Genomic DNA, 22,640 nt, shown 5'->3' with positions numbered 1-22,640 from the left:
ATTTCAATCTTTGACTAAAAACAAATAAAAAAGTGCTCTTTAGTTGATATTTTTCTTTATCAAACAGTTTTATTTCAAAATGGTTGGATATAGTTATATTTTCTGTAAAAAGAATAATTTTTATCAACTTCTATCATATTTGAAAAATTAAATTGTTATTCTGTGTTAAAGAAAATTCTTGTTAGCTTTCAAACATGCCTATTAACAGAAGGACCCTTGCCCCACTGAATTTCTCATATCTATCCCAGACTTGTTTGAAACCAGACTTCCTTAAATCAGTGATGTGAAATTTTAAAGTGACAACTCAAGCAATAGTTTACAGTATACCTTGCGATAAAACCAGAGAACTAAATCCAGAATACTGCCTTATTTGGAGTTCTCTCCTTTCTCTAAATACTTAAGTTTTTCAAGTTCTAGGAGAATTGTTCTTGTATTGACTCAGATTACAGAATAAGAGACATTTTCATATAGTCTTTTCCCCCAAAGAGAGGAAAACAATTCTATTGGATTAGTGGTTAAATACAGTATTCCTTCCTCAGAAGTAGATCAGCAGCATTTGGCACTTGCTTAGAAATTTCTGAGCATTTTTATTTTTTGCATTTTTACCTTTCAATGGATCCTACGGCTATGAGATCCTTCCATTACTGTGGAGCTTGTTGTCCTATACCCTCTACACCTATGGTAGTTTGTTCCATACTGCTTGGGTCAGAATGTTTGTGTCCTCCCCAAATTCATATGCTGAAAACTTAAGCCCCAAAGATGATGGCAATAGTGGCTGGGACCTCTGCAAGATGTTTAAAAATCATGAAAGTGAAACCATGATGAATGGGATTAGTGCCTTATAAGAGGTTCAGAGACCTCCCATAGCCTCTTCTGTCTTGTAAAGATGCAGTAAGATGTCTGTGACCTAGAAGAGGACCCTCTCCAGACCATGCTTGCACCCTGATCTTGGACTTCTAGCTTCCAGAAGTATGAAATAACTCTCTGTTGTTTATAAGCCACCTAATCCGTGGTATTTTGTTATAGCAGCCTGGATGGACAAAGACACATACTGAAGACCATTGCCCTCACTCTTCTTCCTTCTGCCTTTTATTAATGCTTCATAAATCTGTGAACTGCAGGCTATCTGTCCCGCCAGCCGATGATGAGGTAACTCATAAATAACACAGCCTGACCAAATAACTAGTTCTGAATTAGAAGAGGCCCTTATATTTTCAAGTGTCAGTTAGAAAGGAGTACCACATAGAAAGCATAATAACTAAGGATATTTATATACCGGACTCATGAAATGTTCATGAAATTTACAATCATAGCATCTCTCGGGTAGTAACTAGGATAGACAGAAGAGTCCACTGAAATATCCAACAGCAAAACTGACCACAAAGCCACTAGCACTGAGTGTTAAGACTGCAAAGTTAAATGGAACAGCCCTACCAGACCTCATTCATTTTATATGTAAATTGAGCCTCATGACACATTTTGGGACTACCATTTACTATCTGCCTTTCCAGGTTAGGAGTAACAATAAATATTCTAGAAAAATTTCAGGTGCAAATAGTCACTGAAATACTTCACTGTGAATACAGGAAATATATACAAGTGTATCAGACAACAACATTTAAAATATTAAAACAAATTGAAACAGGAGTGGGAGATGTTCTCAAGTGATAATAGATCTTTTATCAGACTAGAATACAAGGAAATATGTCATGTTATAAGAAAATATGACAATAATGTATCATGTTATATAACTGGATAAGATTATTATGATCATATTAATTGATTTTTGGTGGTAGTATAGCAGGCATGGAAGACAGTAGGGGACAGAAAGTAGTTCTTGAGTCATAAGGATTATATATACAAAGAAAAGGAATGTTATTTCCAACAATGGATTGCAGCCTTCTGACTTCTAAGAAGTGGTATGAATCAAGGATACAACTCAAGAAGAAGAGCTTCAGAAAAAGTCATGGTTGATAGTAAAAATGTCACAGGTGATATGGTCTTAATAGAAATGAAGTTTTATTTGGTCATCAAATGATGATTAAATACCTCCCATGCTGAAGGCACTGAGTTAAGAACCAAAGGGTGGGGGGGAGACAAGTAAGACATAGTTCTATATAAGGACCTTGGCTACACTTAAAAATGTGAAGATGAAAATTATTAAATTAAAAAATTTAAAAACAAAACAAAAATGTGACAATGACACTGAGATGGTATATTGGTCCTTGCACAACACATCTCAATGCCTCTCTCAATGACAGAATTCTAGCTTACGTATATTTTGGCTCTGAATCATGGCCATATTTCTACTCTTTTTAATGTAAGCAGGAATGCCTTATGTATGTGGAAAATGTTAGCTGTTCTCAACATATTTATTATTGAAGTAATCTAACATGAAAGAATTCCAATGTTGTACAAAAAAATTTTGGTGTGAAGAGTATGGGAAACTGACATTCAGAAAACATTTTAGCATTTTCAAATGTATGTCAACTAATCTTCATAGCAGCCTTAGGAGGTAAGCTTTACTAGTCCCATTTTACAGATGAAAAGAAAAAAGAAGTTTAGAAAGATTAAGTTAATTTATCTTCTATCATCTGGTAAGTGGTAGAACCAACATTCAAACCCAGATCTTCTGACTCTTGGTATTGTCCCATTTGAATACCAGTAGCAACTGGTATTCAAATCATTAAGTAGAAACCAGGATATTGTGTTTGAGTTTGGAAAGACATGGCAGAAATCATGAGTGATTTCAGAAAATTGAGTCAAGACATGGAATAGAACAAGTGGAGCCAAATCACCAAGTAATATGTGGTATCTGTACTAGGAAAGCCAGATCCAACCCATGGGGTGAATCTAATGGGACAGAAAAAAAAATAATTAAGGTTAGTTCAGCTATGTTTTTGCAGATTCCCTGGACCAGAGGTTTCTTAACTACCTGTGTGAGGCTTAACTATGCCCATCAGTCTCTTGTAGTAGTTACCTTTTGCTCCCAGTGGAGTCACCCTTTCAGGCTACTTACATTCCCAAGATGAGAGGTATGAAATGGTCCAAGACTCTTTCTTCCTCTAACTACCTGCCACACAAAAAATACCTTCAGCATTGATTATTATTTTTTCTTCTCCTAGGTTCAATAAATATTTGGGTTGTAGTAAATTCTCTCCATAGTGTATATGTGCAATACAGTCAAGGATGACAGAAAACAAAACAAAATAAAACATAACATAGATGAGTGGCAAGAATGCAGTAATTTTTTTTAAAGATATTATTTATTTATTCGACAGATAGAGATCACAAGTAGGCAGAGAGGCAGGCAGAGAGAGAGGAAGGGAAGCAGGCCCCTGCTGAGCAGAGAGCCAAACCCAGGGCTTGATCCCAAGACCCTGGGATCATGACTTGAGCCAAAGGTAGAGGCTTTAACCCACTGAGCCACCCAGGCGCCCCAAGAATGCAATAATTTTAAGTAAGTTCAAAATTGGCTCTGAAGTTCAAGTCCTAGTGATGCTATGGAGTTACTGTGTCCTTTCTGAGTTGGTCAAATCACCAGCAAATTAAAAACTTCTCTTTAGCACACAATTTCAGGTGCAAATTTTCATATATTTGCATGACTTTTGATTACCGTCCATATTCCCCATTAGCATGTAGCTCCATTAAGACAAGCTTCCTAATTTTTGTTATACATTGTATTCTGAGCATGGAACACAATGTTGGGAACTTAATAGGTGTATGATAAGTAGTTATTGTATGCTAGACTGCATGAATTCTGCTTTTACATTTTTGTCTTGCTTAGTTTTTCATCTGCAAAATGGAAAAAATGAAGCCAATCTCAAAGTGTTGACATAAGAATGGTTTTTAAATGTATACAATGTAATATCTACACACACACACACACACACACACACATCAAATGCAGTAGGCACTAGAAATATGATAGGTGTTATTATTGTTCAATGATAGGGTCTGTTTCTTAGACAGAACAGATACATTTCCTCTCAGATGGCAGCAAAATATTAAATATTGAAAATACAGGAAATTATTTTTAAAGGAGAGATCTGCGACAGTGACTGAAAAGATCATAGCATCATGATTTCAAGATGTGCCAAATTCAGTCTCAATTACATGTGTATTATCAACCTCATCTAGGTTTTCCACAGATGTGCAGGGTAGAGAAAAAAAAATAAAAGTAAAAAGAAGGAGGAATAAGAACTCTTAGATACCAGAGAGAAATGAAAATTGATGTGAACATGCTGCTATAGCAACCTATTGGTTTACTGTGCTGCTTGGTACTTAAGGCTTGAATACAATATGATATCATTTATTCCTAGGAACAGACCGAAGAATATCATGCATCAATGTCTCAGCCCCAAGGGGTATCTATCTTTAGTTGCACATTTGAATAAATTAATGTATTATAATATATTAGGACATTTTAATGATTTTAGACTTTATTAGGCTATTTAAAATGTATGTCTTGTTTACTTTGTCAATTTTAATGAAATTAATAATTTTAGATTAGAGACCTTTGGGCTGCCTTACTTGTGACAATTTGGTTCACACGGGGAAGATACTGCCTTTAACTTTACATCAAGTAAACAAAGGCTATAGTGCAGGTGTCAATCCTCCCCTGACTGCTGCGAGTCTCGTATCCCTGACAACCTGGCCTACGACTGGATTTTTTCCCCTCTGCTTGAACGGCTTTTCTAATATCAATGTGCCCATGATTTTAATGTCAAATTTCATCCCACAATAAACCAACACAACTATTTTGCAAAAATCACATTCACAAAAAAGATATCCCGAAAAGTCAGAACTGAGCAACAGAAACCAGCCTCTTTTCGCAATCACATACTGGGTTTACCATGTCCTGCAATCTAAGGTGACGGATGATTTTGTACTAATATTCTCTTCTCGATGTGAAAATGTGTGAAAATAAGAATGGCTCTGTTTCTTCAGGATTAAAAGCCCACAACTCACTCTTGCAACAGAGTGTATTTGAAACACCACGTTAGATGCCAGGAACACAATGGCGAACAGGGCAAAACCCTCACTCTCAGGGAGGTTACAGATTAGGAGAGAGACCAGTAAACAAGCTGAACATCATCTAAAAAGTGCAGATAGAGGTAAGAACAACAGGAGTACATTTGGAGAGACGCCCTTCCAAGTAAAAAGGGGTCTGGGTAGTTTTCTGAGAGAAGGTCACACGTGAATTGAGACTAAAGGACTAGCGGAAGGCAGCCAGCCAAAGGTAGCAGGATGGTTGCATGTGTGTGGAAGGGGCTTATAAGCAAAACGGCCTATATATGAAAAGGCCTTAAAGACAGAGATCATGCCACAGTTTGTAAACTGAATATTTTAGAACAGTTACGACCCTATTGTGGGGTGGTAGGATGGCAAGATAACCAGAGAGGTAAACAGAGGCAGGAACATGAAGGCCTCCCAAGCCACACTGTGATGTTAGGACATTCATGTAGGAACATTCAAGAATGCTTAAAAGGATTTAAGTAAAAAGTGATAAAATCAGATATTTATTCTGAAAATACTGCTATGAATTTTAAGAACACAACCAAAACCTAGCTGTCTATTGGTGGACTGTGTCTGTAGTATCAACACCTCGATTTCAGTATGTTCTAAACCAAACTCGGTGCAATCTCTCCCAAATCTCTTTTTCTCTGTTCCCAGCTTCAGTTAATGACTTCACCATTCACCTTACTACTGAGCTAGAAAACTTAAAAAATTATCTTCAAGTGGTCCTTTCTTTGTATCTAATCAATCACTGAAATGTATAAATACTAATTTTTCCCTGTTTTGCTTTAAAAAAAAGACTCATTCATTTATTTGAGAGATAGAGAGAGAGTGCACGAGTGGGAGGGGCAGAGGGAGAGGGAGAGAGAATCTGAAGTAGACTGAGCACTGAGCGTTCAGAGCCTGACACATAGCTGGATCTCCTGACCCTGAGATCAGGATCTGAGCTGAAACCAAGAGTCGGATGCTTAACCGACTATACCACTCAGGTGCACCCCCTCTCTTGCTTTTTAATTGCACACCCTATACCCTAGTTTAAACCATATTTTGTATCTTTCCCATCCTAAATGGTCTGAGAAACATTTTATGAAGACAAGGAATGGATATTTCTACTACCCTTGAAAAGTCCTTTAGTGGCTTCTTACATCCTATGGAATCAAGTCTAAATGTATTATCCTGACATTTAAAATGCTCCAAGTCTTGCCCTAACATGCATTTCTAACCCTATCTCCTGTTACACCTGATTTCACATCCTGTACCTAGAGACATAAAAAGAAACCCTCTCACACAATGCTTACATTACTTGACCACGTTCTTTCCTTGCTTATGATTTTTCTTGACTCCTTGCTATGTTTGGAAATACTGTTCATTGATATCAAGCATAAAAGCTACCTTTTCCCTGAAGCGTTTGTTAATGCTCTGATTTGAGTTGAATGGACCCCTGCTGTGCACTTTCAAGGACTTGACTTAGGACTCCCTTAGGGTCTTCTTATGTGGTCCTTATTTCATTTTGGTGACTTTTATGACAAACTATAAGCTGTAAGTCAGGAAATGAAAACAGGACTAGCCTACTTTTAATTTTGTTTGAATGTCCCAGAGTTTTAAATATAATAGTTTGCATGTATATCTTACATGGACATGTGTTTTCCACTTCCCAGTAGTGAAATACTCTTGCTTATTTCATATGTTTATCCTTTACTTCTTCCCTGGCCTGGGATGATAAAGTCTTCACAGGGATAATAAAACTGTATGGATAAGACTTAGGTTATTAAAAAAAAAAGTGAAATATCAAATAAAATTATAGATAGATAGTGAAATTACATTAGAAACAAAAGTTTCTTCAGTTAAGCAACTTAATTTGTTTTCAATCTTTACCAATTATGTCACCGTTAAATGCCTAATGTATATTTGTTGAATGAACATGTAAATTCTCAGGTCAGCAAGGAAAATTGTTTTTAACATGGATGGTAATGGATTATTTCTAGTACCCTTCTAAATCAAAATATGTAACTGCTTAGTCTTACAAGAATGGCCTTGCAGAGGCACCTGGGTGGCTCAGTTGTTAAGCATCTGCCTTCTGCGCAAGCCATGATCCCAGGGTCCTGGGACTGAGCCCCACACCGGGCTCCCTGCTCAGTGGGAAGCCGGCTTCTTCCTCTCCCACTCCCCCTTCTTGTGTTCCTGCTCTCATTGTCTCTTTGTCAAATAAATAAATAAAATCTTTTTTTAAAATGGCCTTGCATATGAGAAGATAAAAGAGAGAGAAAAAAGGGGATAGAGATAGAAAGAGAGGAAGAGTGAGAATGCGTTATTTCTAGTCCCTTCTGAATAATCAAAGTTGCATAAAATCTAGAAGAGGGATATTTTGACACAAGACTCAGGATATTGGCAGTTGGTTCTGTTTTTGTTTTTAAAATTCACTTTGATAAGGTATAATATATACAACTCAATGAGTCCAGGGTAAGTACACACCTATGAAACCATGACTACCACGGCCAGAAGTACATTCATTACCTACCGAGGTTATCTTGACATTAGATTTTACTTCCCTTTCTGTACTTCCCTTCAACAAGTCATTTTACTTCTATAAGATATTGTTTGTTTGTTTGTTTGTTTGTTTGTTTTTCCTCAGGTATAATCTAGTTATATTTGTATGGGGTGCTTGGGTGGCTCAGTCAGTTAAGCATCCGACTCTTAATTTCATCTCAGGTCATGATATCAGGGTGATGTTATTGAGCTCCATGTTGCACTCTGCACTGAGCACGGGGCCCCTTAAGATTCTTTTTCTCTCCTTCAGCCCCTCCAACTCTCATTCACTCCTGTGCTCTCTCTTTCCCTCTCTCACTCTATAATAAAATTAAATTTTAAAAAATCTAGTTAGAATTGTGTGAGGAATGGGTAAGAGAGTATACAGTGAGTTATATGTGTTATAAAATTACGAAGTCAGCAGGTAGGGTAAAATTTGCATGCCATTAAAATTTCCCTTAAAATTCTTTATTTTAAAATAAGATACTTTATAAGAGTCTCTAAAATGGAGGGCAAGTACTCCAAATTGGGTACCAAGTGATCTGTGGGAGTGTGAAAAGAAAATAATAAAATGCCCATTTGTTCTTTAATTATATCTCATCTTTTAAATTTTATCCGTTACAGGTCACTTAATGCTTGCAAAGTATCAGTTCAAAAGTGCATATGTACAGTTTACAAACAAGTATTCATACACTGATAGTTTTTCCTAAATTTCAAATTTTACTCAGAAATATATATTTCAAAAATGTTGTGGACCACTGCTTTACATCAATGATCTCCCTACCAAATAGGTACCATTACAAGAGGATGATGCCATCCTCACAAAATGATACAAAACCCATGTTTTTGCAATACCTACTTGAACATTAATCCATTAAAATTTATTTTGTGTTTTTGGTCTTAATCCTAAATAAATATACTCTTCTCAAACCCTAAATCAACTTCATTTCATGTCATCAAAGATAATACTTGTTTAATAGTACTTTTCCTATTCTGAAAGTTCCCTTCACTGAATATAAGGAGTCTATTTCTTTTTCTATTATCAAGAAAAAAAAAAGTTTAAATGTTTGGCTTTCTATATAATTAAACCCCAAATTCTGATTTTCCCAATACTAAAATGCAAATGGAGCAAAATTAAGTCTGTGAGCACTGTCCCTACCAGGTATGCTAAGAGCCTATGTGTTAAAAGAAAATAATTAAAAAATAACTATTTTATACCAAAGGATAATATTTTAATAATAAGTATAAAACTTTAATCATTCTCATGGTGCTTATCTAAACAGTGTAATAAACTAAAGGCCAAAATGACTAATATTTCTAATTTAAAAAAAAAAGTTTCTTTTTTTTTTCTTTTTTTAATTGTCATCTGTGCCATCCATGAGGGGGATAGCGGTAGAAGCTTATCTTTTTTTTTTTTTTTTAAAGATTTTATTTATTTATTTGACAGACAGAGATCACAAGTAGGCAGAGAGGCAGGCAGAGAGAGAGGAGGAAGCAGGCTCCCTGCTAAGCCGAGAGCCCAATGCGGGGCTCGATCTCAGGACCCTGAGATCATGACCTGAGCCAAAGGCAGAGGCCTTAACCCTCTGAGCCACCCAGGCGCCCCAGAAGCTTATCTTTGAAGATAGTATCTGATGATTCTTAACTCTTGATATTCATGTTCCCACTTCCCCCTTCTACTTTGAGTAGGGTCACCCTGTATAAGCAGGAAGCTATTACAGGAATGACAGAGCATAACTTCTGGGACTAGGTCATAAATAGTGTCTACCTTGCTCTCTCTTGGCTTAATAGTTCTGGGAAAAGTTAAGAAGGCAATCAAGCAGTCCCATGAAGAGACAATTAAGTGAGGCCTTCTGCCTATAATAAGAACTAACTTGCCAGAAATCGGAGTGAGTTACCTTAGAAGCAGACCCTTTAGTCCTAGTCAAGCCTTTAGATGACCAGCACCAGATAACACTTGACTGTAACCTGATGAGGCACCCTGAACCATAACTACCCAGCTAAGCTGCTCCCATCCTGACCCACAGAAACTGTGATAGTAAATGCTTACTGGTTTCAGCTGCTAAGTTTCAAGCTAACATGTTATTTAGCAGTAGATAACTAAGAATGGCAGTGTATGCAAGAGAAAGAATGTGGACTGAGAGGTTCACAATAAAATGTGTCTTGATGGCACCTTTGAAGTTGAGAGCTCTTGGACAGGTTAAGACTCTTGTGTCTCAGTTCTGCCATCGGTAAATTGAGGACAATAAATTGTGTTTCACAGAAGTCTGAACAGGAAGAGAGATAAAAGAATTTAAAGAACCACGAAAGTGATTTGTCTTCAGTAAGCATTTGTTTCTTTGTTTTCTTTTCAATTGTGCTTTATTTTTCAGGGTTTTTTTTAGGTTTTTAGATTATTCTCAGCATCCAGATATGGATTTTATAGGATGTAGAAGAACTATAGGCAGAGATGAGACTAAGGATGCTCAGTTACTGCCTCTTTTTTTATTTATTTATGTTTATTTGTTCATATTTATTTGAATGAAGATCAGCTTTGAAGATCTTAAGTTAAAAGAGATGAGTTTTTATAAACATTCTCTTAAGCAGAAGTGAAGAGAGTAAGCTATTTTTTTAATATATTTGTACGCTCAAGGTGAAAAATATCTCTAGGAAATAAAACTTCTCCAGATCTTGTAAAAACTCTGCTACACTTTGACAGGATCTCTGACAGCTTCATGTTTCTGTTAGTGACCTTGAGGTCAAGAAAACAGCTCAGAAACGTGCTGTATCTGTTTCTTCTCTGTGTGTCTACCTTGATTCCATTATTTCTGTGTCTTTGACTAAGTAAATTCAGAAAGCGTAAGTGAGTGTTTGTATGTGCAGTCTTTTATTTTGCTAATTCATAAGTGACCTGCAATGTCCTTACCGTTGCCATTTAACATTGACATTTCAAATTATTTTTGATAGTCTCTGAAGTGCCATGACCTACACTAGGTGCATAGACTCTGCATGAAGATTTGTAAAACTTCTGGAGTTCAAATCCCAGCCCTCCACTAACTGTATGAACCTGTGCAAGTTACTTAAAAACACTCTGTGCTTTGTTTTCCCCCAAGCAAAAGGTGACCATAAAAATAGTATCTAACTAATAAGTTTGTTGTGAAAATTAGATAAAATGGGTTAATGTCTGTTAACAATTTAGAATACTGCCCGTCAAACAGCAGATGCTTTTTACATAGATAGTTTTTCATTTTAATGAGATAAACATTCGAATGGCCTGGGCCCAGAAGGTAGCATGGTAAACAAACTCAGTGAGTGTAACAACCATCATTTAGCAACCAGAACCCTTCTCTTTCCTATTCTTGCACATTCTTTTTTTGTTTTTTTAAAATATTTTATTTATTTATTTGACAGAGATCACAAGTAGGCAGAGAGGCAGGCAGAGAGAGAGAGGAGGAAGCAGGTTCCCCACGGAGCAGAGAGCCCGATGTGGGGCTCGATCCCAGGACTGTGGGATCATGACCTGAGCTGAAGGCAGAGGCTTTAACCCACTGAGCCACCCAGGTGCCCCTTCTTGCACATTCTTAAATTTGCTTCACTATAATTTTGAGAGGACTTTATATACTCGTGTGGTATTTGATAATCTGAGTATTTCCTCAAATAAAAACTTAACAAATGGCAGATGTATACTCCACTCTGAAATGAAAGTATGTTGGCCATTGACGAGTACATTTGATTTTCACAGCTCCCAGATTTTCTCTAGGTGTGTGTGCTGGGAAAGGGCATTGATTGGGAAGAATCAATCCACCTTTTATAGTAGTGGTTCTAAACTCCTTTCAAAATATAATAAAAGCTATTGTCCATCTCTCCAGTAGGAAAAGAGTCACTGAAACTATGACTGTGGACACCAATGGGTCCTTTGCTGCTTTTGCTATAGGCCAAGAAAGTCGACTAAGGATGATTGTAGCCTTTTCTGACAATGGTTGCTGAATTTAGGAAAGGAAAAGAGAGGGAAATAGAAAAAAAAAAAATTTCAGGACATCATTTCACAAAATACTGGAAACCAAAAGGACTTTAACAAAGGAGCTCTCGTAGTACTGGTGATAATTTTGTTATCTTGTAAGAAAGGCCTCACATAGATTCAAAAGGGACTTTGAGAGATATGTAAAATATTTTATCATTATTTAAAATGCACTTTGTGGAAGAACCAGGGATCTGGGGAGCCCTTGCAAGGGAAGGTTCTGAGACCATAAAACCGAAGCTCCGTTCAGCCCACATCTACCAAAGAAGTCCTATTTTCATAGATATTACTAACTGGGCTTCTACATAAGATTGTATTTGAAAAAAGTGTTTCATAACTTACGGAGGATTGGAAACCACTCTTCTAGATATTGTCCATATAGAGAATCACACACTTAACTTCTGAATCTGGATTATCAGAATCTGAGAAAGGTTATTGGCTAATATATAATATTGTACCGTAGGACAAGGGTGACCACAGACTAGTTTATCTAATTCTAAGTATATAAAAAGTGGGGCTTCTATGAAGCCCCAAAAAGGTAGATTTAGAATTAGTAAAAACATAAAGTAGTAAAAAGAATTAAGAATTGAATACCCCAAATTACAGAAGAGGTTGCATAAAAATAGTTGCAAATAGTTGTAGATAAAAGCAGAGTCGGTGATTCAGATCAATGAGATAGTTATGGGGACTTCCTTTATTGTTAAGGCTGATGTTGAAGAGGGAGAAGGTCTTCTACAAATTCTTCTTTTGATTACAATTTAAGGGTAAAAAAAAGGTACCTGCTTAGGTCCCATCCACTATCATCCACTATGACAATATCTAAACTTTTATGATATTTCTCTAGTTTTCAGACTAGACATTTAGCTGTCATTAGACATGAGCCATGGTATAAATAAGTAAACCCCATAGATATATCTGTTGAACAGTGTGGAATTGCCAATATTTAGCTTTTTTGACTAAAAATGGCAGTTTTATATGGCCCAACCTAGCATTTTCTTGAACACGTTCTTCCCTAGTTTTGAGGCAAAGAAAAAAAAAAAATGTATTATAGATAATATCCTCCCCTCTGCATTCCATCTTCCAGTTAACCCACAGGGGTCCCACTCTTCTCTGATGGCTTGATAAGAGCAGCTGAAGAGGTCTGAATGAGCCTACTGGTTGAAAGTAAAGAGAAAGTAGTCAAGTCCTGTCTTTTGTTCAACAGCTCTTGTCAAGGCTTTTCCTGGGCTCCTCAAGGGGACAATCATATAGAGCTAAAGTTACAGTAGCCCTAAAATCCCCTTGGTTAGTCCTTTAACCATGTATTTTATCTCCTCTACAGGCCCTTTAGGGATAGCATATCTAAAACACAGTGTTCTATAAAATGAAATGTTAAAATGCTGTGCGGGAGAGTAAGGCAGGTGAAAGGGTTGAGACTTCTCAAGGAAGCCAGGCAGAGGCTGCAGCTCCGATTGCTTTTGGAGTGCACTCAGGAAAGCTGTGCCCAGGTCCTTTAAAAGCTGGTTTCCTTCCCAAGTAAACATGGCAGCTAGGGAGAGCAATGGTGTGCTGGTTCACAAAGGAGGGGAAGAAGTGAAATGTATCAGCAGTGCAGGATTTGCAGGCATTTCTGGGATCACATAAAACCAAAGTGGACATTTCTTCTCAATGCTATTAGCTACTCATCCCTCCCGTGTGGGCCCCTTCGGTTTGCCTGCCTGCAAGGAGGCTGCTGAGAATCATTCAAGCCAGTTAAAGAAATGGCTTCAAGTAAGTATCTGAAACACAAACACATTAGCTCAAAGTGCTTGAAACACAGTAATAATCACAAAGTCCTTACTTCTTCTCTCCTTTGTACCATTCAAAGGCCGGAGGCGGCACACCTGCACCTTCGCATCTTATCAATCCACTGCGTCCTGGGGCCACGGTGCCAGATTTAATTTCCTGAATTGTAGGAGCAACTGAAAAAGAAACAAACAAACAAAGAAACTGGTGGGTAAGTAAAACTAATCTTCAGCAGAAATATAACACACATATATTTTTATTCCTTCTATATTCAAAGCAATCGTAGGCCTGATAGGCCAATGCATCACATTTTCAGTGTTTTATGCTTCTAATACAAGGCTAGTCATTTTCAGCTTCATTTTTCAAGTTGGACAATAGATGAATGTTCCCAAGGAGTGCAGAGTAAATGCAATACATTTTGGCCTTGCTTCCTGTTGGAAAAGTGGCATTGTTGAGGGGAACACTTCATCTGTACTCCAGTCAAACTACCCTCCCATAATAGCTCCCATTTATTGAGTGATCACTGGGAGCCAGTCCCTGGGCTGGGTGCTTTATGTTCATGATTTCTTCATGGCAATACTCAAAGCTAGATGGTATTATCCCAATATCATAAATTGAACACTGAAGCTCAGAGAGGTTAAATAATTTATCTAAGGTCACACAGCTACTTAGCTGCAGAATTTGGGTTTAATACTGCCATACTGACTTATTAGTCTGTGTTTTCTTCTGTCTTTTCCTGTGCTTTAACACATCAGTGATTTTTTTTTTTTTTTTTTGGTTGTTTCTTCTACCTGAAATGCAATTCTTTTCCATTTCCACAGATGCAGGCTTGATTAGGTGTCTCCATACTGTCTCCTGTTGCTCTGGTTGAAAATAGTTTTCCCTTCTCTGAATAGTTTATCTAAATATCTCTCATACCATATACTTTCTATCTTGTATTGTAATTATTTATGGGTATGCCAGGCTTGCTTGTTAGCTGTCTGAAGGCAGGATGAGTATCTCGTCCATCTTTGCATGTTCAGAGATCAAAGCACACAAAATGATGCTTAAAAAACTCCTTGTAGCATAACCACTCCTTTACTCATCAAATAGTTGTTGAGTGATCAGTATATGCTGCACATTTCTCAAGGCACAAAGCAGTCCAACTCCCTAATGTGATGAAGCTTATGTTCTAGATGGAGGGAGGGATGTGGAGACAGACTATAAGCCGTACATAAAATAAATAAGCAATTTAAATAAACATTAGAAGGTGACAAGAGGGATGATAAAAAACATTAGGGCAAGATAAGAGAAATATGAGCAAGGAATAGATGGCAATTGTGTGTAGGGTGATCTGAGGAAGATTCATTGAGAAAGTGAGATTTGCATGAAGACTAGTAGTAAGTCTTTATGTAGTAAGTAGTAAGTAAGTAAGTAGTGAGTAAGTAAGACTTGTCATAAGGCCCTAAGGCTGAGGCAAGCCTGGTTTGTTTGAAAAATACCGAAGATAACCATGTGGCTGAAGCAAGAGAAAGCAGGGAGATCAGGAGATGGAGTGTGATGGTTCATTTTCTGTCAGCCTGACTGCATTGCAGTGTCTAGGTATGTGCCAAGCATTACTTTTGGGTTTGTCTGGTTCTGTATGGAAATACAATTCAGATCAGTGGACTCAGGCCCTCCCATGTGGGTGCACACCCTGCAGTCCACTGAAGGCCTGAACAGAACAAAAGGCAGAGGAAGGGTGAATCCCCCACATCACCTGACTGCTTGAAGTAAAACATTGGTCTTCTGCCCTCAGACTAAGTTTTATCTTGTTGGCTCTCCTGGTTCTCATTGGCTTTCAGACTTGGACTGAGCTATACCATGGACTTCCCTGGGTTTTCACTTGCAGACAGCAACTTGGGGATCTTCTTAGCTTGCATAATCACGTGAGCTAGTCCTCATAATATATTCTCTTTGTGTGTGTGTGTATATGTGTGTGTAGGTAGATATGGGTAGATATGTATAAATATGTATGTTTGTATTTATCTCTCTAGACATCTAAAGATTTATAGACATATGTGTGTATATCTATATTGAAATATATCTATATAGAAATGTAGATATATATATATACACACACCCACATAGATTATTGGCTCTGTTTTTCTGGAGAGCTCTGACTGATGCATGGGGCCAAAGGATGGAAGATCAGATAGGACTGTGAAGGCCATTTTAAGGACTTGGTTTTACTCTGAGTGAAATGGTGAACTACCATAGAAGAGAGATATAAGCTGACTTTTATTTCAAAGGCAATTTTGGCTCCTGTGTTGAGATAAGACAATAGTGAGGCCAGGAGGGAAGCTGAGCACTTGGAGGAAGCTGTGGCGGTTAGCAAGACAAGTGATGTTGCCAGCTCAGGTTAGGATGGAGGCACTAGAGGTAGTGAAAGTAATTGGCTTTGAGTCTGTTGTGAAGTTGCAGCCAACAGGATTTTCCTAGCAGATGTGAAATAAAGAGATGAGTCCAGGGTGACTTCATCTGGCTTCACTGGAAGGTTAGAATACCAATTGCCTGAGATGGGTAAGATAGTAAGTTGATGAGTTTTAAAGAGAAACATTAAGAGTTGCATGCATGGGTCGTTTTCTTTTGAAAGATTTTGTTTTTTAGAGTAGTTTCTGTTCACACAAAACTGAGTGGAAGGTAGAGTTCTCCCATATACTCCTTGCCCCAGTACATGCATGGCCTCTCTGTTACTGATAGCCCACACCACAGTGGTACATTTGTTATAGCTGAACCTACACTGACACATCTTTATCACCTAAAATCCATAGTTTACATTAGTTTTCACTCTTTGTGTTGTATATCCTATGGGTTTAGAGGAAAGCATAATGACACATAACTATCATTATAATATCATACAAATGATTTTCACTGTCCTAAAAGTCTTCTCAGCTCTGCCTCTTAATCTCTACTATCCCTCCCCACCTGGAAACTGCTGATCTTTTCATTGTTTCCAAAGTTTTGCATTTTCCAGATTGTTATACAGTTGTAATCATGGAGCATGTAACCTTTTCAGATTGACTTTTTCCCTTAGTGCTAGGCATTTACGGTTCTCCATGTCCTTTCATGGCTTGATAGACCAATTCTTTTTAGCACGGAATAATATCCCATCATCTGGAAGCACCACAACTTATTCATCCATCCACTTATTAAGAAATATCTTGGTTGCTTCCATGTATTGGCAATTATACATGAAGCCGCTGTAAATATCCATGCACAAGTTTTTGCATTCCTTTGGGTAAATACAAAGGAGTGCAATTGTTGAATCACACCATAAAGGCATGTTTAGTTTTGTAAGAAACTACCAAACTGTTTTCCAAAGTGGAAAACACTTTGCATTCCCGCCAGCGATGTAGGAGAGCTCTTGTTGGTCCACATCCTTGCCAGTATTTGGGGCTGTCAGTATTCCAGATTTTGGTCATTCTATTAGGTGTGTAGAGGATCCCATTGTTTTGATTTGCATTTCATTGCTGACATATGACATGGAGCATCTTTTCATATACTTAATTTTTATCTGTATATCTTTGGTGATGTATATCTTCTGTTAAAGTCTTTGGCCCACTTTTTAAATTAGGTTGTTTATATTCTTGTTTTTGAGTTTTCTTTGTATATTTTGGATAGCCATCCTTTATCAGATGTGCCTTTTTAAAAATACTTTTGTGTGGATTCTGTTTTCAGACTCAATAGTGTTTCACAGAGTCAAAATTTCTAATTGTAATGAACTCCAGCTTATCAGTGATTTCTTCCATGGATGGTGTGTTCCTTTTGGTGTTGCAACTGTATCTGTCTATCATATCTATTTTCTAGATACACGTATCTATTTTTATAAATATTTTCTTTTTCTATCACTCTTTTTAATATACTACATATTTGAAATAACACTATGAGAAAGCGTTGAATACAACAGGAACCTTGAAAATGCAAATACTAATTCATTCAGACAATAACCTGAGTTAGTGTGCACTCTGGATATATTTTAGGTTTCTTTAGAAAGCAATAAAAAAGAACAGAGTTTAATGATTTTTCAATATGCAGTGAATATGAAAACTGTAAACACCCTTACAACAGAACATTGCCCTTCCTTTTAAAAATACCCTAGGAAATTCATCATTTTCTGTTAAGGGTGATACTTCACTTTGAAATTATAGCACCTCTATTTCTCTGTGGTATTTTTATTCTTAATAGTAAAAGTTCAACTTATAGTTCTAGAAGGAAACTTGCAAAGAAATAGTATTTTTATTAAAGTGCGTGTTAATAACTTGGTAAAAAACAATAAAAAGTGTTACCAAAAATATTTGAAGAAAATGTTATGAGATAATACATATTCTCATTTTATATGCATATATATAGTATATATGTAAATATGTAAATCTATTTACATATATATCTATGTGTGTATATACATATATATACACAAATATATATATACACATTCTTGCATACAATATAAGAAATCATTTAATAAATTTACTTATCTTTGTAAAGCAAAATTCACATCTCCCCATAAATGGCAATAGAATATCAAAAGATATCTATAAATAAAACTCCACTTATTTGTCAATTACTATGATACTTTTTTGCTTGTGCAAGGCCTAGGTAGGACTGTATTTCCACTCTTGTTCTCAGAGGTTTTAATCTCTCTTTCTCTCCCTGTCACACTAAGAGGCCATAACCTTTTATAATATCCAACTATTATTGAAGATGAAATAACCATATGCAACAGGAGATCCATCACAAGCTTCTATTGATAACCTGGTTAGTTTAATTACTCTCTTGTTTGTCAAGGGGTCCATGACTCATTATAAACAAAACCATGAAATCCGGAACATTGCCTGAAAACCCATGCGTAATGAACCGAAATAAAATCTAATTTGTCACTAAAAGGCTTTTATGCAGTTCTTTGTGCATATGGCTCAACACTAGGTGTTTTACCACACAAGTTAAAGGGACATGATCCTATTGTCTAGAGGTTCACAGGCTGCTCTGATGGACACAGAAAATGGAAAGATACCTAAAATGTCATATGGACGCATAGATGAAGAATGACTCAAGAATTAACATTGCACAGGGCGCCTGGGTGGCTCAGTGGGTTAAGCCGCTGCCTTCGGCTCAGGTCATGATCTCAGGGTCCTGGGATCGAGTCCCACATCGGGCTCTCTGCTCAGCAGGGAGCCTGCTTCCCTCTCTCTCTCTCTCTCTCTCTCTCTGCCAGCCTCTCTACCTACCTGTGATCTCTCTCTGTCAAATAAATAAATAAAATCTTTAAAAAAAAAAAAAAAAAGAATTAACATTGCACATAAGAAAAATGTCCTAAGAACAGTTTGTGTGTTAGAGAATTAAAGGGCTATGGGCTATGGGCAATCAATGTGGTGAGGGGAATCTGACGTAGATTTCATTTTGAGGTTAAAATTACACAATTGAGGGACACTGGGGTGGCTCAATCAGTTAAGTGGCTGTCTTCTGCTCAGGTCATGATCTCAGGTCCTGAGATGGAGCTTTGCATCAGGCTCCCTGCTCAGTGGAGAGGCTGCTTCTTCCTCTCCCTCTGCCTGCCACTCTGCCTACTTTTGCTATCTCTCTGTCAAATAAATAAATAAAATCTTTAAAAAATAAAATAAATTAAATTATACACTTGAACTTGAAGGTGCTATTGATTTTTCTCAGGGACATGAATGAGCCCTTATTCATATTATTCTCCCACTCTTAAAAATGACTGTTCAAGGGATGCCTGGGTAGCTCAGTGAGTTAAAGCCTTTGCCTTTGGCTCAGGTCATGATCCCAGGGTCTGGGATAGAGCCCTACATGGGGCTCACTGCTCACCAGGGAGCCTGCTTCCCTCTCTCTCTGCCTGCCTCTCTGCCTACTTGTGATCTCTCTGTCAAATAAATAAACAAAAATCTTTAAAAAAAAAATGACTGTTCAAGAAGTGGGTTTAACCACTTACCTATTCTTCATTCCTATATTAAATATTTTTATTAGGGACTATGTTAATGAAAAAAAAAATGATATCCCTGGCCTCATAGGACTAACATTTTTGAGGGGTGTGTAGGTATGTATGCATATGTATGCATGTCCAAGAGTAAGTAAATAAATAAACAGTAAGAAGGTTGTATGAACTGAGATGGGAATTGAGCACAGTAAAAAAAAAAGGAATTCCAAGATGTATTATTTTCTGTGGTGCAGTCATGGAGCCTCTTATTGATAAGGCAGTATTTGAGTAGAAAATTAAATGATGAACAGCGCCCAGTTACTCCCATCTGCCTGACTTCCAGATGGCCAACAGACCCGTGAAAAAGTGCTCCATATCACTCGGCATCAGGGAAATACAAATCAAAACCACAATGAGATATCACCTCACACCAGTCAGAATGGCTAAAATCAACAAGTCAGGAAATGACAGATGCTGGCGAGGATGCGGAGAAAGGGGAACCCTCCTACACTGTTGGTGGGAATGCAAGCTGGTGCAGCCACTCTGGAAAACAGCATGGAGGTTCCTCAAAATGTTGAAAATAGAACTGCCCTATGACCCAGCAATTGCACTATTGGGTATTTACCCTAAAGATACAAACGTGGTGATCCAAAGGGGTACGTGCACCCGAATGTTTATAGCAGCAATGTCCACAATAGCCAAACTATGGAAAGAACCTAGATGTCCATCAACAGATGAATGGATCAAGAAGATGTGGTATATATACACAATGGAATACTATGCAGCCATCAAAAGAAATGAAATCTTGCCATTTGCGACAACATGGATGGAACTAGAGCGTATCATGCTTAGCGAAATAAGTCAAGCAGAGAAAGACAACTATCATATGATCTCCCTGATATGAGGAAGTGGAGATGCAACATGGGGGCTTAAGTGGGTAGGAGAAGAATAAATGAAACAAGATGGGATTGGGAGGGAGACAAACCATAAGTGACTCTTTATCTCACAAAACAAACTGAGGGTTGCTGGGGGGAGGGGGTTTGGGAGAAGGGGGTGGGATTATGGACATTGGGGAGGGTACGTGCTTTGGTGAGTGCTGTGAAATGTGTAAACCTGGTGATTCACAGACCTGTACCCCTGGGGATAAAAACATATGTTTATAAAAAATAAAAAATTAAAAAAAAAAGAAAATTAAATGATGAGAGGAAAGAAATCATGTGGTCATCTGTAGTAAATTATTCCATTAAAAAAAACCAGAAAAGTGAAAGGCCTTGAGTTGAGAGCATGCTTGAGGTGGAAACATGCTTAAAAGATTTAAGCAGCAGCAAAATGGTCGTCATGGTCTGAGCAGATGAAAGGAAGATCCAGAAAAGAAGATTGGGCAGGCAGCTGGGGCTCAATTTTTTGTAGAGTGTGGTAACCCATAGTAGAGCCTTTGAATTTTGTTCTAAGGAGATGAAGTTTTGGAGATTTTAAGCAGAATGACATGGTTTGATTAACTTTTTATAAATACTCTTTGGCTGCTGAGTAGTTCATGGTCTGCAGAGAGGCAGGAGAGGAAACAGGCAGAACTGCTAGGAGGCTGCTGTAGTAATTTTGAGGATGATGAGAAAGTCATTGGCCAATCCATAAAAAAGGAAAGAATTGAGAGAAAATTTAATTAAATAGATCATTGGTCACACTGGACCTGAGTCAACTCATTTTAGTTAACTGGCAGTGACAGGACATTTTTAGTGAAATTCCAAGTTTATATCATTCTGAACCCTATTGCTTTGTGTAAATAAAATAGTTATATGGTCTCACAAATGTCTGGGTATACCAAGCAGGTTTCTTTTCTAGAGCACATCCCAGTGAAACTGTGATGTGCATGTATACCTTATGAATATTTTATAGTATAAAGCTTCTTCCAAACTTATGAGACCATGGAATAGTAGAAGGTTTTATATTGAAGTCCTGTGGGCCTAATATTTCTTGGGATTTAATCTGGGTATGTTGGACAGTGGGACTAGCAGATATCTAAGGTCTAGTCCACATCCTGTGTTATGTGATTCATGACTTATCAAGTCAACGGTCAACCTTGGTTTGACGGGTTTCTATGTACTCATGAGCTATAATGCACTCATGAATTTTACATTAGGAAAAGGCCATGGTTATCATAAGGAGTAGTTGCTTATTTGCCAGAAATATATACTTCACAACAATTATGATTAAGTCTCAAACTGGAGCTGTAACAAGGAATTACAAGTATGTTAAGCTAAGTTGTACAAAGCACTCATTTTCTACTAAAAAAAAGTCCTGTGTTTTAAGAAATCATATTGAACCCTTTCTAGAAGAGACAATCAAGTGGTAAAATATGAATGATTGCTCCCAGAACCTATTTCTTTTACCATGATATTCCATTGATCTGTGAATTTTGGCCCTGATCCAGTTGTGTAAGTTGCTTTTACACGGAATGGGAGTGTAAAGATGGTCATCTCCATATGTTTATGTTTCTGGAACTGTTTCTTTTTTCCCCCATAAAGATAGTTTTTGTTTTGCTCAGATGTAACTTCTTCCAATTATACCAAAGTAGCAAAACATGTGTATTACTTGAGCCTCTTAAATTCATAAGTACAATGGCATCCTTTGGGATAGAATGATTTGTGTGCACTGCTGAAATTTAGGAATACTATCCTTATATCAAATTGTATATGGCTGTGAGCTGAAGCAATTGCATACTGAAATAAATAAATATTAGGGAAATGTTGCTAGACCGAGGTGGGGGACAGTAAAGAACAGATGTTGGGAAAAGCCAGCAGTGAAAGGGTCAAGAGGGGGTATTTAACACCTGTGTGATTAGATGCTCATAAAAGAGGAGTGTTTCCTTCTCATTTACTCAGTGGGATTATTTCCATTCATTGTTTAGCCAGTCATTTCAGGATGAAGATAATTAAAGGTTCTTCATCCAAAACTCCAGGCTCTGCAGGTGCAAGCAACAGAACCTCAGCACTTGGCACCCAATAAGCCTAATCAAGATTCAAGTTTTCTTAGTTACATGACAATAGCCACAAAGACCTTCTTCCTCTCTTGTCATTCCCAGTGGGAGCTTTGGTTTTGTACAAAGTTCTATTATCAAAAAGATGAGTGAATCCAAGAATTATTTCAATAGGCTTACTGAATTGAGGTAGTACAAATGAAACTCTACAGCTCCAAAGGCAAACAAATTTGACACCATCCCTCTCTCTCAAATGACGGACAATGATAAAAAAGCCATATTAAATAGTCACAGGGATAAAGAGTGAGCAATAGTAAAGAGAAGTAAATCATGAGGAAATCTGTCCTACAGAAGTTCTGTAGGAAAACTCTGTGGTAAATAAGCATGTTGACCTTGGTCTAAGTCATAGA

The 22,640-nt window shown here is 37.4% G+C and overlaps 1 protein-coding gene across 1 annotated transcript in view; it reads right to left on the bottom strand.

Annotated features, from left to right (window-relative positions):
* The window catches only part of NEGR1 (neuronal growth regulator 1), an 851,338-nt gene that overhangs the window by 183,103 nt on the left and 645,595 nt on the right, over positions 1-22,640 (bottom strand). The window contains exon 5 of the mRNA XM_032361613.1: positions 13,362-13,482. Within this exon, the coding sequence (XP_032217504.1) occupies positions 13,362-13,482 (121 nt within the window). The remainder of the gene's footprint in view (positions 1-13,361; positions 13,483-22,640) is intronic.

The sequence above is a fragment of the Mustela erminea genome, chromosome 10 (genome assembly GCF_009829155.1).
Source record: "Mustela erminea isolate mMusErm1 chromosome 10, mMusErm1.Pri, whole genome shotgun sequence".
Lineage (NCBI taxonomy): Eukaryota > Metazoa > Chordata > Mammalia > Carnivora > Mustelidae > Mustela > Mustela erminea.
Note: the sequence above shows the minus strand (reverse complement) of the source record. Positions and strands in the feature narration are given on the sequence as shown.